The sequence below is a fragment of the Aphelocoma coerulescens genome, chromosome 12, assembly GCF_041296385.1.
Source record: "Aphelocoma coerulescens isolate FSJ_1873_10779 chromosome 12, UR_Acoe_1.0, whole genome shotgun sequence".
NCBI lineage: Eukaryota > Metazoa > Chordata > Aves > Passeriformes > Corvidae > Aphelocoma > Aphelocoma coerulescens.
The window spans coordinates 5,883,874-5,897,658 of record NC_091026.1 but is presented as its reverse complement, the minus strand read 5'-3'; the positions used below and the strand labels follow the sequence as shown (position 1 = coordinate 5,897,658).

General features: G+C 39.1%; 1 protein-coding gene across 2 annotated transcripts; it reads right to left on the bottom strand.

Moving 5' to 3' along the window:
• Nucleotides 1–337: 337 nt before the first annotated feature.
• NEK4 (NIMA related kinase 4) lies at nt 338–13,784 on the bottom strand. Of its 2 annotated transcripts, XM_069028028.1 has the most exons (16): nt 13,573–13,784; nt 10,975–11,241; nt 9,770–9,967; nt 8,798–8,905; nt 7,999–8,153; nt 7,226–7,367; nt 5,981–6,379; nt 5,521–5,574; nt 5,166–5,303; nt 4,218–4,343; nt 3,802–3,865; nt 3,299–3,405; nt 3,101–3,189; nt 2,263–2,468; nt 2,000–2,133; nt 338–1,319 (listed from the first exon to the last, which is right to left on the bottom strand). In XM_069028028.1, exons 1-16 carry the CDS (start codon nt 13,663–13,665, stop codon nt 1,227–1,229), a joined length of 2,373 nt encoding a protein of 790 aa, XP_068884129.1. In that variant the 5' UTR covers nt 13,666–13,784; the 3' UTR covers nt 338–1,226. The 2 variants fall into 2 exon arrangements, with proteins under 2 accessions (XP_068884129.1, XP_068884130.1); XM_069028029.1 differs by lacking the exon at nt 5,521–5,574.
• Between the last annotated feature and the right edge of the window lies 1 nt (nt 13,785).

The window sequence follows — 13,785 nt, the reverse complement described above, 5'->3', positions numbered from 1 at the left end:
TAGTTAAGCTGTTGCCATAGCCTAAAAGATAATAAACAGCTGTCTAACTATGTGTAAAACGAGCTGTCACTAGTGCCAGGTTGTAACAAATACTGTGAAATGGTACATATCCCACAGTTCTGAAAATAACTGTTCTAGGATAGGAGACTGCAGAGGGGGAGTTTTTGTTTAGAATAAATTTCCCTGGGAAGAGCAAGTAACAATACAGCTCTTGAAACATTGTAACTTGAGCATGTAAAATCCATAGGTATGGCATTTCTTTTTCTACTGTCATGTCAGTAACCTCCCTCACAGGTGCTGGAGGTTACAGTATTTCAGCTACAGGCAGGAAAAGAGACAGGATCATTTATAATTTTATTTTACAAATTCATTCCCTTTGACTTGTTTATTATTTAAAAAACGTGTTTTCTGTAGGGATGGTACACAACAATGCCTTGGGGCTGTAGCGAGATACTCTGGATGCAAACAAAGAGAAATAAGTGTTTTATCTTTTCCCTAAGTGATGCTGGTCTGGGGCACTTTCATTCCTAAAAGGAATTAGTATTTGTAAGGCAAAGGGATTGCTCTAGCTGGAACCACAGTAACCATGGCTGCATTCCTTTCAAACATTTTCAGACTTATTTTATCCAGTTACCAAATAACTTTCCCCCACCTTGGTGACTGCCTCAGCAACAAAACACAAGAGCACAGTGTCTCCTTACAAGCAGTACAGCTGCCCCCTTCAGCACTTGGACTTGGCAATTTACAGAACCTGAGGATCTTAAGTTCTACAAAAATTAGTAATTGTCTCTTCATGCTAAATTTTCACAACTATCTGATGTAATAAGCTTCCAGCTTATCACACCAGAGCCTTGGCAGAGATTTTGTTACTGTATTTTAGTATGAGACCATACCAAAAACCTTTTGCTATGATAAATTCAAACCAGAACATAATCTTTTTTGACACTTCTTAGTATACAAAACTTGGTATCCACCCCTATTTGCATCTATGAAAAGCTTTTTAAAGTTTCATTAAGAGAATAAAAACTAAACTAAGCAGTTTCTCTTCTGAGAAAGTGATAGCCTGGTTCACATTTTAACATGAAAAATATTACTACAAACTGTTTTCTGCAAGTTCACCTCCTTATTCCAGCAAAGGAGATCAACGAATAAACGTGCTTTTTAAGCTGGTCCAGTCTATCAAAGGAGCTGGAAAACAGTTCTTTTCTCCAAGAAAAAGATTCTAGTCAGAGCTTCACATTTTCTTCAAGAAATTTCAGGTGCCGAGCCTTCGCGCTGTAACTCACGTACTTGTCTCCCATGTGCTCCCGCAACTGCAGCTGTTCAGACACACAAAGCAAAACCCACAACATTACTGACACTGAAAAAAAGCAGCAGCTATCAAAATGTTAACAAAAAAATACCAAAGCACTCAGCTGAAATCAGCATGTGAAGCTTGGCAATGTAGATGGGAGAGAAGAAAAATGAAAGTCATTGTCTAAAGAAAGAGACTTCCAAATCCCACCCAAAAATTTAAAATGTAAGATCTTCTTAGGTTACAAATCAAATACTGCATGGGTAAGTGTAACCAAGTTTTGAATCAAAGGAGCTGGAGGTATTGCTCATTCATCTCTATTGGGGATTGATGTTAAACTATTTCTTATTTTGGACATAAGGGGCATGAGGCAAGTAACGTGAAGGCAAAAATTTGAGATACAGAAGATGTTATTACTGGGGAAGCAGCACAGAGTAAAATTATGTGCATCCCTTGCACCTTCCCAAACTCGGGGACCATGCTACAATTCTAAGGCTCTGATGGTTTCTGAAGAAGTTGCAGTTGAACATAGTCAACATCTAGAATCAAATTTAAGAGTGAAAATGACAATATACTTAGGCCCTTGCCTACCCCTGACTACATAAGGACTTTTTGGAATCAAGGTTTACCTATCTCAATAGGGTAAAGACCCTGCTCATTTATCTAGGTTTATAAATAAACAATTTAATTATGAAAGACATTCACCTCTCTTTTCGCTTCATCATCTTCTTCCATGATTCTGTACACCTTCTCAAGAAGTTTCACTCCCAATCCTTGCACCACATCAGATCTCAGGATTTCAACCATTCTCCTAATCTTGCAGGGGACTGATAACATATCTGTTAAAAATAGAATACAATCAAAAAATCAGTGCAGTAGTAATTACTTTCAGTACAGACAATTTTCATACTCTGCAGAAGAATATACGACGACTCGAAGTATTACCACAGAATCCTAGAGCAACAGACCTGAAGGAATCTCTTCCATTTTTAATTCCTCTGATTCATCAGGTGATTTTCCATGCAAAATCAAAGTATCTCGATATTTCCTATTTAATTTAAACTCTGGGGCTGGGGTTGAGGTTACACAGCACTCAGAGTTCTCCTTGGAGTCCATTTTCAGTGTCCATGTCATCAGCTGCACCAAGTCATTCATTTCATTCACGTTGCTTTTCCTAGGAGAGAAGGAAGAAATAATTCAGTCACCATCATAATGCAACTTCCACCCTGCATTCCAAGGACTTTTAATAAGTTTAGTGAGGTCCTAGTAAGTATTCCATGTTAAATTACTTGTTGTAGTGCAGTTTTATCAACAGCAACATCAGTACTATTTCATCTAACAAAGGCTCAGAGCCCGGTCACCACAAAACTCCACAATCCTACTGGCTACTGCTGACTTTGGTAATGCAACAAATTGCATCTTTTGAAAGCTACTTACACTGACAAAAATCAGAAATAAATTCAGCCTCATTTACAGTGGAAAGGAAGCACACTGGCACCTTTTAACTTGTGCTTTTAATGCATCTTGACAGCAGATGTCCTTTGGTGCTGGAAGATTGGTTTCCTGGGAAGCTACAGTTCACAAAAACCAGAAGTATGCAATCACATGGCCCACAAAGTTCAGCATGGGAAGCGTAAAGTCACAGAGAGACAGTAGTTCAATGGAGCTGTTTTCCTTTATGCATCACATACTTCTTCAATCACTCACTATACAGAGATAAAGTGTGAAAGCCATTTTTTTGCCACTCCAAGGTGAAGTCCAGTATAGCAGTGAAAATTCTTGCACAGTATTAAATAAAATCCTTACCTCTCCTTGGAATCACCATCAGACTTGTCTGTAGAGCTTGTGGAAGAGCTTAACTCATCATCAGACAGGCAACAGGCTTCTTTCTTTCTCTAAGGGAAGAGGGAATAAATGACAAAAATGCTAATAACTGAAAGTTATTCAGCAGTATGGCATACATTACTGTTCTTACATGGAAGAAATACTTTTGACAAAGTTTACCTGAGAAATACTGGGATCTGATGAGGACTGAGGAACTTTAACACAATTTTCCACAAGTGATTTCACTTCAACTACTGCACCATTTAATGATTGTCTTGCTGGAACCACTGGAAGGATGACATTTTGACAATATTTACAATTAAGTTCAATTGTATTCTGAATTAGTTTCATGCTCATGCAAGAAAAAGTCTATCACCTGGCAGAAGACAGGCAGGGAGAAATTCTGCTAAGAGAGAACACTGAAGCTTCTGTCTGGAAGTGAGTATTCTATGTTTCATGTACATTTCAAAGACAAGTTATCAACAGAGGACACAATTGAACATAACTAAGAAGCAGAAGAATACAGACATGTTAACAGAAATTTTTATTTAACACAGAACTAGACCCTTAGTGCATCTTTCTGAGGATGGCAGTAAAGAACAGACAAGAAGTTACCATTTCTTCACAAAGAAGTTATTAGTCTATTTATATATAAAATACTAACATGTAAACATAAAAATTACCAGAGGGAAGCATCTCCCGAGACTGTTTCAGCCTCCTCCGTTCTCTTGCTGACAAGGGCCGCTCCTTCAAAGGAAGATAATTTGATATTAATTTGCCATCACCATTAAGGCTTTTGTTATCTAATTACCTATTAAGCAAAAAAATCCTTTTCAAGTGGCATGGGATAAAGAGCTATTATTTGATGCTTAATTATTTATTACAAAGCTGTCTTCAATGAGACCAATCTGAACTCTAGAAAACAGGCTTCTGACCTTCAAGGCTCAGTGAGGCTCATGCCACACTGAGCAGGTGCTTCACAGGGCTTTCATGAGGTAGGAAGCTACTACACATTTCTTTACTCACTATGCACACACTCATGGAATGAACTGCTCAGAAAGAATGAGACAAAAAAAAGCGGACAGTATTCATCACTAACCTTTGGAATGGCTGCTTGACTGGGTTTGGCACTATCTGTAGGCTCAGGGTGCCCTGCACCCCTCTGGGCTGTCTTTGGGGTCACATCAGAAGGAACAGGTAGAGGCCGAGGAGAAACTGCTCTGAACTTGACAGAGAAGTGAGCAAGAATTTTTTTTTTTATTAAAAGTTCAAGTACTCTGCAATCTAGAAGACATTCTTGCATGGTAAAGCTGGATGCCAGAGAGTTTGAATCCTATTGTAACCTCTTCACATCTCCCAGCTTGATCCTTCCTTCTCCACATCTCTGCTTGCATCCATTTCCTTTCTCTCCATCCCTATATCTTTTCTCCTTTCTCCCAGGCTATTTTTCAGCCAATGCCTTTGCAACAACCATCCCCACCCCCAAATAGCAAAACCCAAAGAGAAAGGTTATCAATCAACAATCACCCTCTTCTCTAGCCTTGTGTAGCCAGTGCCTTTCCCAAATAAACCTCCCTGCTCAGTGTGGAAGACTTGACAGGAGTTCTATCCTGTGTGCATGCCAAGATTTTCTTCCTACAGTTTGCACTCAGAAGCTCAGGGCAGCCCTTACACATCTGTTCTAAAGCACTGCTAAACTACTACCCACCACAAGCAGCCTTATCCACAGAGGTACTAACTTGTAGTCACAGTGAGAAATCCTGATGGAATTTCCTAGGAAAGACTGCAGCCCAGCAAAGGCACAGCCCATCTGGCACACCCACCTCATCCCTGTGAGGGTTATTAGGATTTTCAGATTTACTCAGGCTGCTTCTAACAGCCACCTTCAGCGATCTGCATTTGTTACCGATGAAGTTATACAGACACACATGAAACAAGAACAGCATTAAAACACCCACCATTTTTTAGAAAATAGGTCCCACGTTTAAAGAAGAAAAACACAGGAGTCTTAAAGGAAAGAGGAGAGGTATTTTTCAAGTATCTGCACCTTCTCTGAGCAGCCTTCAGCAAGCTCTCTCTTCTGCTGCTGCTGTGAGAGAGAGGGTTCACTAACAGAGCTGTGAGGCTGCAAGTGGAAGGTCATTTTTCCCTGAGCATCTCCTGAAGCTCCATGACTGACATCATCCTAATAAGCAAAAGCATTCAAAAAAAAATGCAGGCATATCATTTCCAGATCTACACACACACTTAAAAAAAAAAATCAAAACAGGCCACTTTACTATTTGGACAGCAACCACCTTAACATAGCACAGGTATAACCACAATAAAGTCTTACTTGATAGACAGATAAAATACCTGCTGCCCCAGCATCTTTAGTAGCTAAACCTTCAAAGGACACTTACTTGAATTACAACAGGAACTAAGGGTGCTAGCAGCTTGTCAGTAGAATCCAAGCTCTACAATAAATAATGATTTCTCATTAAAACTCTCATGGGTAGACCAAAATGCAGCAAAAAGACAATCACCACCAATTAATCGCCTACCCAAAACAAGATTATTCAGGCCTATTTACTACATAGAACAAAAGTTACAAAATTATTCTTACCCTCTCTGTTCTCAGCTGGAAAAGCAAATATTTTCCCCCATAAAACCAGAATTGCAATCATCTAAATAGATGCAATCCCAGAACTATTTCACCAGAGTGCCTTTGCAAATCTGAAACCAAGGCTCCTAACTACTTAAGAATCTCAATAATTGCATCAGCAGCATCCTACTTTAACAGAAAAACATGTGCAGCAGCTCTCTAAATTTTAAGAGCTGGGCACTGGTTAAATCTACTTCAAATAAGCATAAATGCACTACCAGGTCAGGTTGCTTTTGGTCTTTTGACACAGGCTCCAGGAGTTTCAAAGTGTCGTCATCATCTTCTACAGAATCAACAGAAGATGGCTTAGACTCAACACTTTCAGCTTTAAAAGCCTGTTTTGCTCTTTGCTGTTGTCTATCTTCCTTAATTGGTGGGTTATTAGATGTTGTTTTAGAATGGTCTGGAATATGTAAATGTTTTGCTTTATTATTCTCACTTCCATGCTTCATCCTTTCAGATGGGGAGATATCAATGTTCACTCCACTGACTGTGGCTATGAAGTCTCCCAAGCTGTTCAGATCATTTTTGCTTGGTTTTCTTTCCAACTCAACAGCTGGTTTCTCTGAGGGACAAAATTTGGTGGCTTTACATTTGCTGATGCAATCTTCTTCATCCTAGCATTAAAACAAAAAAAAGTCATTATCTTCTGAGTTTTACACACATATGAAAGAATTCTCTAAGCACCAAAGGAAAATCAGGAACATACCAGAGCACATAAACTGAAAGGAAGTTATGATTAATAACAGATTAGGAGCCTCAAAAAAGTCAAAATCCACATTTTAAAAGAGATACAGATTTGCAAATGACCTGTGTCAGATACTGGTTTATACACATGGAGTACACCTACTTTTCACCAGGACCATAAAAGAAAAGTTGTACTCACTTGGCTCTTCCCTAAGGGAGGAACAAGCACCAAGAGTGTTTAAGATGTACTCTACCACATATATTCAGTATTTCAACACTGAAAGCTCAAACCCAGAACAGCAGACTTATTACAGAAAACAAAAAAACATGCACAGGATTAACCATTATAAAAGGTTTGTTCTAACCACTGGAAAGAATTTCAACAATAAACAATTTTGGTTGTGACTGTAATTAGTTTTTAAATATATGTTTTTGATTCGAAAAACCTATTACCACTTGTCATGAAATACTTGAAAAATTATTTGACCCCAAATACTCCAAGAGTAATTCACATAAAACCAGGTGTTGTTTAGTTAACATCTTACAGATCTTGCAATTAGCTTCACTGATCCACAGCTGTTTAATTACTTCTACTCTTATCTAAAAACAATTCCTTCCCTAATATGAATTTTACACATTGCTGGGATTCAGACCTAATGTTCTCAGGAATGCTCAAGGCACTTCTTACAAAACTCAGTTTTTTATCTAGAAAAAGCAAGAGGGATTTGTATTTTGTTGGCTTTTTTTTTTTTAAGGTAAAAAACCCCGTATCTTACAACTTTGTATTTCCTGGCTGGCTCAGAGGAGTGGTTTTGGTGTGTAACATTCCTGCTGTGAGATTCATTCTTTGCTGAGATGACAGAACAAGGGTCTTTAGGTTTAGAATTCACTGTTTTCTTATGATTTCTAGCAGCTTTCCTGTAAAGAAAATGAAAGTTGCTCATTCAATCACCATCAACAAGGTCTTAAGATATTTCTTTAGATTACACTAATTAAAAAAAAAAATCCACTCCACTAAAGAGCTTTCATACAAAGCATATCAGATATTGGGCTTTTTCAACAGACTGTGCACAACACCCTCATTTTCAATTCTAGAAAAGGAGCTTAAAAACACGATTCAGACTCTGCCAGCAACAGACACTTGTTCTGCAGAGCACCAAGGTCAGTTCTATCTGGAAGCAGTAAAAAACTGACTAAACCTGACTAACAAAAATAATTATTATCAGTGTATATCAAAAGGAACTTGGTTTTTCAATTCCCAGACAATAAATGGCCTCAAGAACCATATGGAAAGGTGTGTCTTTTCTACCAATTCTGTATTCCTAAGCACTGCACAGTTTTATTCTGCATTTGCAGAAAAAACTGCTTTCCACTACTTCCCTCACATTTCTCAAGGAGTTCAAATAAACTCATGTTCATATGCTTTGTAGCTGCACATAACACATTTTTTTTATCCCGCTACAAAACCCGGGGAAAGTTTAAAAAAAAAAAAAAAGACAACAATAACATGAATATTTTGCACAGAATCACTCAAATGAAAATGTCTTACGCCTTTGTGGCTTCCAAAAACAAAGAAATCTGTTGTTTGATATAGGGCTGTCGCAGGATGCTTTTCACACTAGGTCGTTCCTCAGGTTTTTTACTGAGCATAGTTTGTATTATTTCTACCAGCTGTGGGCTGTAATCCTTTGGCATGGGTGGCAGCTGTGAAAGGAAAGGGAAACCTGATATTATTTAATATATTTATCAACAGGGGCTACTGCTAGAATGTTTATGTGTGACCATTATGGTCAGCTACATACTCTGCATAAAAAATAGGCTCATTCTTCAAATGCTGAAAGTTACCCAACTGCTTCATGTTAAACAAAATATTGAAATTCTAAGACCTGTTCCTAATTTTATTAATATGAACAGTAAAATTTCTGTAAATAGGCTTAAAAATATATAAAATAAATCCATATTAACTTCATTATATGCCAAAGCAAGAAGACACTTAAATAAGCTAATCTTACATAACAGGAAAATGGCATCACACATTAATTTTATTTTTATGCAATGTTTATGCAAAACCAGAAGCAAATTAAGAAGGTCATCTCAGAACTTTGAAAATTAATCAGTATATTCTTTACATGAAGAGGTAACAACACACTCTAGCCACATCTACAAAGGAACAACTCCCTTGGTCTGGTATCACTTCATACACCACCACGAAACAACAGTCTTACATATGATGATGTATGTTACATTTAAGTATTTTTAACTCCATTCAATATTTCTAATTAGAAAAGATAATCTCAATTTCTAGACAGAAAATCCAAGCACATACAAAAAATTTCAGGAGTTTTTACCTTCCCTTCAATAATTCGATAAGCCAAGGAGTTCATGTCCTTGGCATTGAAGGCGTGTTTCAGTGTAGCCATCTCATAAACACAGCAGCCCAAGGCCCAAACATCAGACTGAAAAAAGGGGAAGAGAAGATGTTTGGGAACTTCTTATTAGTTGAACAAGTTTTACCTTTGGACTTAGTCACCCGCTTTCAAAGAGGCTTTTAATGACACTAAGGTAATTAAGCCCAAATTCCAACGCAAACCTTTGGCTTCAGTCTCACTCTTCTATTTTTAATTTTGATCAAGTGAACTATTTTCTTATAAATATCCCCAATTTTTTTCCAAAAGGAAGTGTAGAAATTAGCTATTTTCAGGGAAGGGAGTTGCTTGTTTCCTTTTTTAGTACAATATCAGCCCTGACTGTAAATGAAAATTCTTGATTTTTCATTGGAAGAAGTTTCCTCTCAGCTCTTGCTCATTGTGGACACTCGTATTTAAGTTGTGTGTGGTTTACAGCAAGAGCTGAACATGTTTGCGTTATTCTGTTATATTTTAAATTCACAGTACCACTGCTTATTCATCTCCTTAGAAATTTCCTTTTCCTTTTTTTGTTTTTTAATGCTGCTGCTATTCCTAATATAAACTTTTGAGTGTAAAACTTCCTGACTGGCATTTAATAAATTTAGAAAGTGCATCTCTCTAACACAGACTGATATTCTGTTCCCATTCCATATCTCTCCAGCTGTGAGAGGTACAGGCAGCCTGCTGAACACCTTGGCTGTGATAACTCATCACATGCTATGAATTCCCAAACACAGTTCCAGAAATAAACATTCCTACAAATCTCTCTCCTATTTTTCTTGTGCGGTCTTTGGGAAGATTAAAAAGACTTGGAAGCAGTAAGAAACCAAAAACCACAGATAAGATTGTAATGTTCTCAGACAAATAAAATAAGGTGCCTAAGAAAAGAGAAATGACATTTTCATACTGTACCTTGTAGTTGTAGGGTTTGTTAGAAAAGAGTTCAGGGCTCATGTAGTACGGGGTGCCTATGAGAGTGCTGGCCATGTCATACTGGTTTTCCAACACTCTGGCTATTCCCAGGTCTCCCACTTTGATTATATTTGTTCGTGTCAGGAAAATATTCTGAGTTTTAAGATCCCTGTGCAGAATGTGATTTTCATGTAAATACTAGAGGAAAAAAACCAACATATAAATTGGGTCAATTAACTCCTAATTGGTTCTTTTACACTGAAAAGTAAAATTTCATTACACAAGTGAAAGAGGTAAAACACAAAAGCAGAAGAAACACATAAATCACTCTCAAGGTCAGGAGTGTCCTGCTAATACAGTATTGCTGAAATAACATTAAACGTGACTGATACAGGCAGGGGCCCAAAACTTGGCACTGCTTTAAACAAATCTCCCTGCATGACTCTTGTAAATCAGCAGAAAAGAGAAAATAAAAATGCAAAGTTAAGACTGTAACTCACTTTCTGCTGCTTTCATTTCTTGACAATCTTAGTTCAAAGTATAAAATTTCAGAGGAAATTATAATGTGAGTTTTGTGTAAACAGGGGAGAAAATTAGTCATAATAAACAAGAACAGGCAGTACCATAGACTTGTGTATGTTTGATCACAACTGCCAACTTTAGGATAGAATTTTCTGTCAAATTTCTTGTTCTTTAGTGTTAACATTTATATCTGGTATTCATTGCTGTAACAATTACCTTTAAAGTTTGATAACCCTCAATTACAAATTTAAAATAGGAGGATAAGGCTTAATAGAAATGATGAATTAATAGTCTAAATTTACCATTAAAAACAGCAGTAAAAAGACTGAACACAAAATGCTTCTGAAATAAATCTTAATTTTTTTTCCAAAACTACCATTTGTAAATTTAATCTAAACTCTCAAACCAGAGAAGCACTTCAGACAAGAGTTGCAAACACCCCAAAAGCAACCACTGTCTACTGTGCTACAGAGGCGTGGACATAAAATACGTCAGCAATTTCTTACTTAAAACAGTTGGTTTGACTGCAATGACCCATTTTTCATGTACTAAAAACCATTGTATTTAGATGCTAACCCAGCCAAACAGGAATCCAAAGGCTGCAGTTTAGCTGGAATTTTTAAATGCATAAAAAGACAAATTAAGTTTATATCTGAAGGCGACAAAATTACACTTCATTGTACCTGCAGGGCCATGGCAATCTGGACAAACCACTCCACCACCTGATTCTCAGGCAAGAGTTTGCCCTTCTGCTCTTTGAGTTTGTGGTAGAGGTCTCCTCCCTCGCAGAAGCCCATCACAATGTAGAGGTGGCCATCGTCCCCCTGCCAGGACTCTCTGTAGGTGACGATGTTGGGGTGTCTCAGCTGGGACAGAAGCTGTGCCTCTTGCTCTGCTGCTCTCTTCTCACGCCTGGAAGCACTTCTAAGGTTTAACTTTTTGATGACATACTGTAAAAGACATGGCAAGGGGTATGGTAAGAGATGAAAGTAACTCTGCAGAAGCCCGAGGAAGAAATTCCCCAGACCCAGCAAATGCAGTATTTGAAATCTCCACTCGTTATTCTACACAGAGGCTGCAGTATGGCTAAAAGTTATGCAAAATTTCTTCTTTTCTATCCTTACACCATTAAAATGGAATAGGTGTTCCATTCATCCACCTGAATACAACTCTGCTCATGAATTTTGTGGTGTTTTGCTTTCTTCTGACTAATGTTCACATTTCTCTTTTTTTTTCCCCCACTCTCATTTTAAGTGTGTCTGTCGTTCATCTTTTAAACCTTAAACCTGTTTGTGCACCACAGTTACTCTCAAATAGCCACATCAATAGTAACCTTAAATATACATAAGGAAAGTATGTAGTCATATGCAAACAAATTATAAAAGTCATCTGAAAGAGACAAAAGGCCTTATGCTCATTCCTAAATTTCTTTTATTCTTTATTAAGATGGGTCATGAACTTTTCAAAGCTACATACAAAAATTATCTACTTCCTTATTATGTACTACATTAAATGTAATTCTAAGGAATTTCAGGTTTCAGCAAAAACATTCATGAAGCTGAAGCTGAGACAATAAAATCCATTTCACCACCCACAACACCAATATTGGTGACCTGGCCCTATCCTGATGAAAATTTTGTAGGAATCACTTTAAGGCATCAGCTTTCCACAGAAAAATCATGTCATGGTTACACTCGACCCTGCTCTTATCAGAGAGGTTTTAGATCAAAACTTTAAAAATATTTTTACTTGCTGAATTTTAGCATCCTCAGAGGTGGTTCAGTGTCTGCTCTCCAGGCTGGGCCTACTAATTAGCCCAGTACATTTAATTAGTGCTGAGGAGATGCCTGTATATACCAAGGGAACCAATTACCCAGAAAATCCACAGCACCTCTTGACTTTGTGCTTCAGAAGCCTGCTGGATATAATCTGTGATGATGCAAAGCTTCCAGGAGGAATATCACAAAGCTAATTGTGTACAGCATCACCTGACTTTAAAATAAAATAGAAATGCTGCAACTACTGCGTTCTGTGTGACAAGTCAATTACAATTCTATCTTTGGGCATGGAAACCATTTAAGCTTGTATCAGCATCTTTTAGACAATACACTACCAAAATGGAAAAAGCACATCTATTAGCCTTAATTTAAACTTGGCATCGATTATATTTAGTTTAATGAGCCTGTTTTCCTGGCAAGATTCTCTACAGAAGTCTATTGCAATGCTCTTTCACCCTATTTGATACCAAATTGTGTACGAATTCCATTTCATTTTGTGTTGAACACTTAAAGCCACTTGACCTTCTCCACAAAAAAATCCAGCACTCAGTTAACAGCAAATATGCTTTAATAAGACACAGTTTCTTTCACAGAACATGGGGCACTGTGCCAAAAGCACAACAAAAAATCCTAATCATCGTGCTACAGAAGAAAATTTGTAAAAGTTGGCAAAAGATAAAACCCAGTAAACTGCACCAAATATTTACGGTGCAACCACAAATAGGAAGCAAGGCTCCCGACAGTGTTAATGACCAGCAGCACAATGAAATCTAAGGACCTGTATCCAAGTGAAAGTGACCTCAATGCACTGTTTACTTTTAGGATGAGGTTAGCAACTCTTTGAGGACATTGGACTATGCACCGTGGTGACGACCTGGAGGGAACAGGTCCTGCCATCACTGCTACCCAAGCCACAGGTCATGGGGATTCACCTCGGGATTCCAGCCAGGGAACTGCTCTCATCTGGGAAGGACAAACCCTCTGATCCCTGCTGGGAACAAACATTCTCCCATCATCTGCAGTAAAATCCCGGGCATAAGGCTCACACACAAAGTTCCTGTGGCACTACTCTGTGGATGTTCTCCATCCCCATTCCTTTGCCCTCTCACATTCCCTATCAAACACCTCTGTTTCGGCCTGACAACACGGATTATTTCAGTTTTCCAGCAAGAATGCTTGTGCTTCTACTCTGACACAACCAAAACCCTCCCGGGAAGTCTTCTCCACACCTTTAATAAAAGTCCTTATAGACAAAGGAAGAGAACAGAAACAGCAGCTCAGGCGGCTGCAGCCAACACCTGGTGATGGTCACAGCCCCACCCTGACAGGAGGCCACGTCCCTGGTCATGCCCAGAATGGCTCAGGGCCACCAGCCAAAGCCAGACCACAGCCGGGTGCCGGTCACAGGCCAACCAGACGCCACGGCACCCCCAGCCCAACCCAGCCCGGCCATTCCCCTCACGCCGAGCCGTGCCCGTGCGCCGCGGCCCAGCCCCTCGCTACCTGCTTGCGGTCCTGGCGGTGCCGCGCCAGGCTCACCTCCCCGTAGCTGCCCTTGCCCACGGCCCTCAGGAAGCAGTAGGCAGCCAGGGGCATCCTCCTGCCGCCGGGCCCGGGCAGCGCCCGCTGCCATAGAGATGCCCGGAGCAGCCGCGGCCATGGAGCGCACGGCGCGCAGCCTTACGGCGCGGGCGCGGCGCCGCGGCGGCCATTTTG

What these genes read in the sequence shown, in the direction of transcription:
- NEK4 (XM_069028028.1), bottom strand. Translation starts at nt 13,665, where the DNA reads ATGCCCCTGGCTGCCTACTGCTTCCTGAGGGCCGTGGGCAAGGGCAGC. An exon ending in ACAAACCCTACAACTACAAG is followed by an intron (nt 8,906 to 9,769) that starts GTACAGTATGAA and finishes CCCTTTTTTCAG; the next exon opens with TCTGATGTTTGGGCCTTGGG. An exon ending in CAGCCAGGAAATACAAAGTT is followed by an intron (nt 6,380 to 7,225) that starts GTAAGATACGGG and finishes TTTTAATGCTAG; the next exon opens with GATGAAGAAGATTGCATCAG.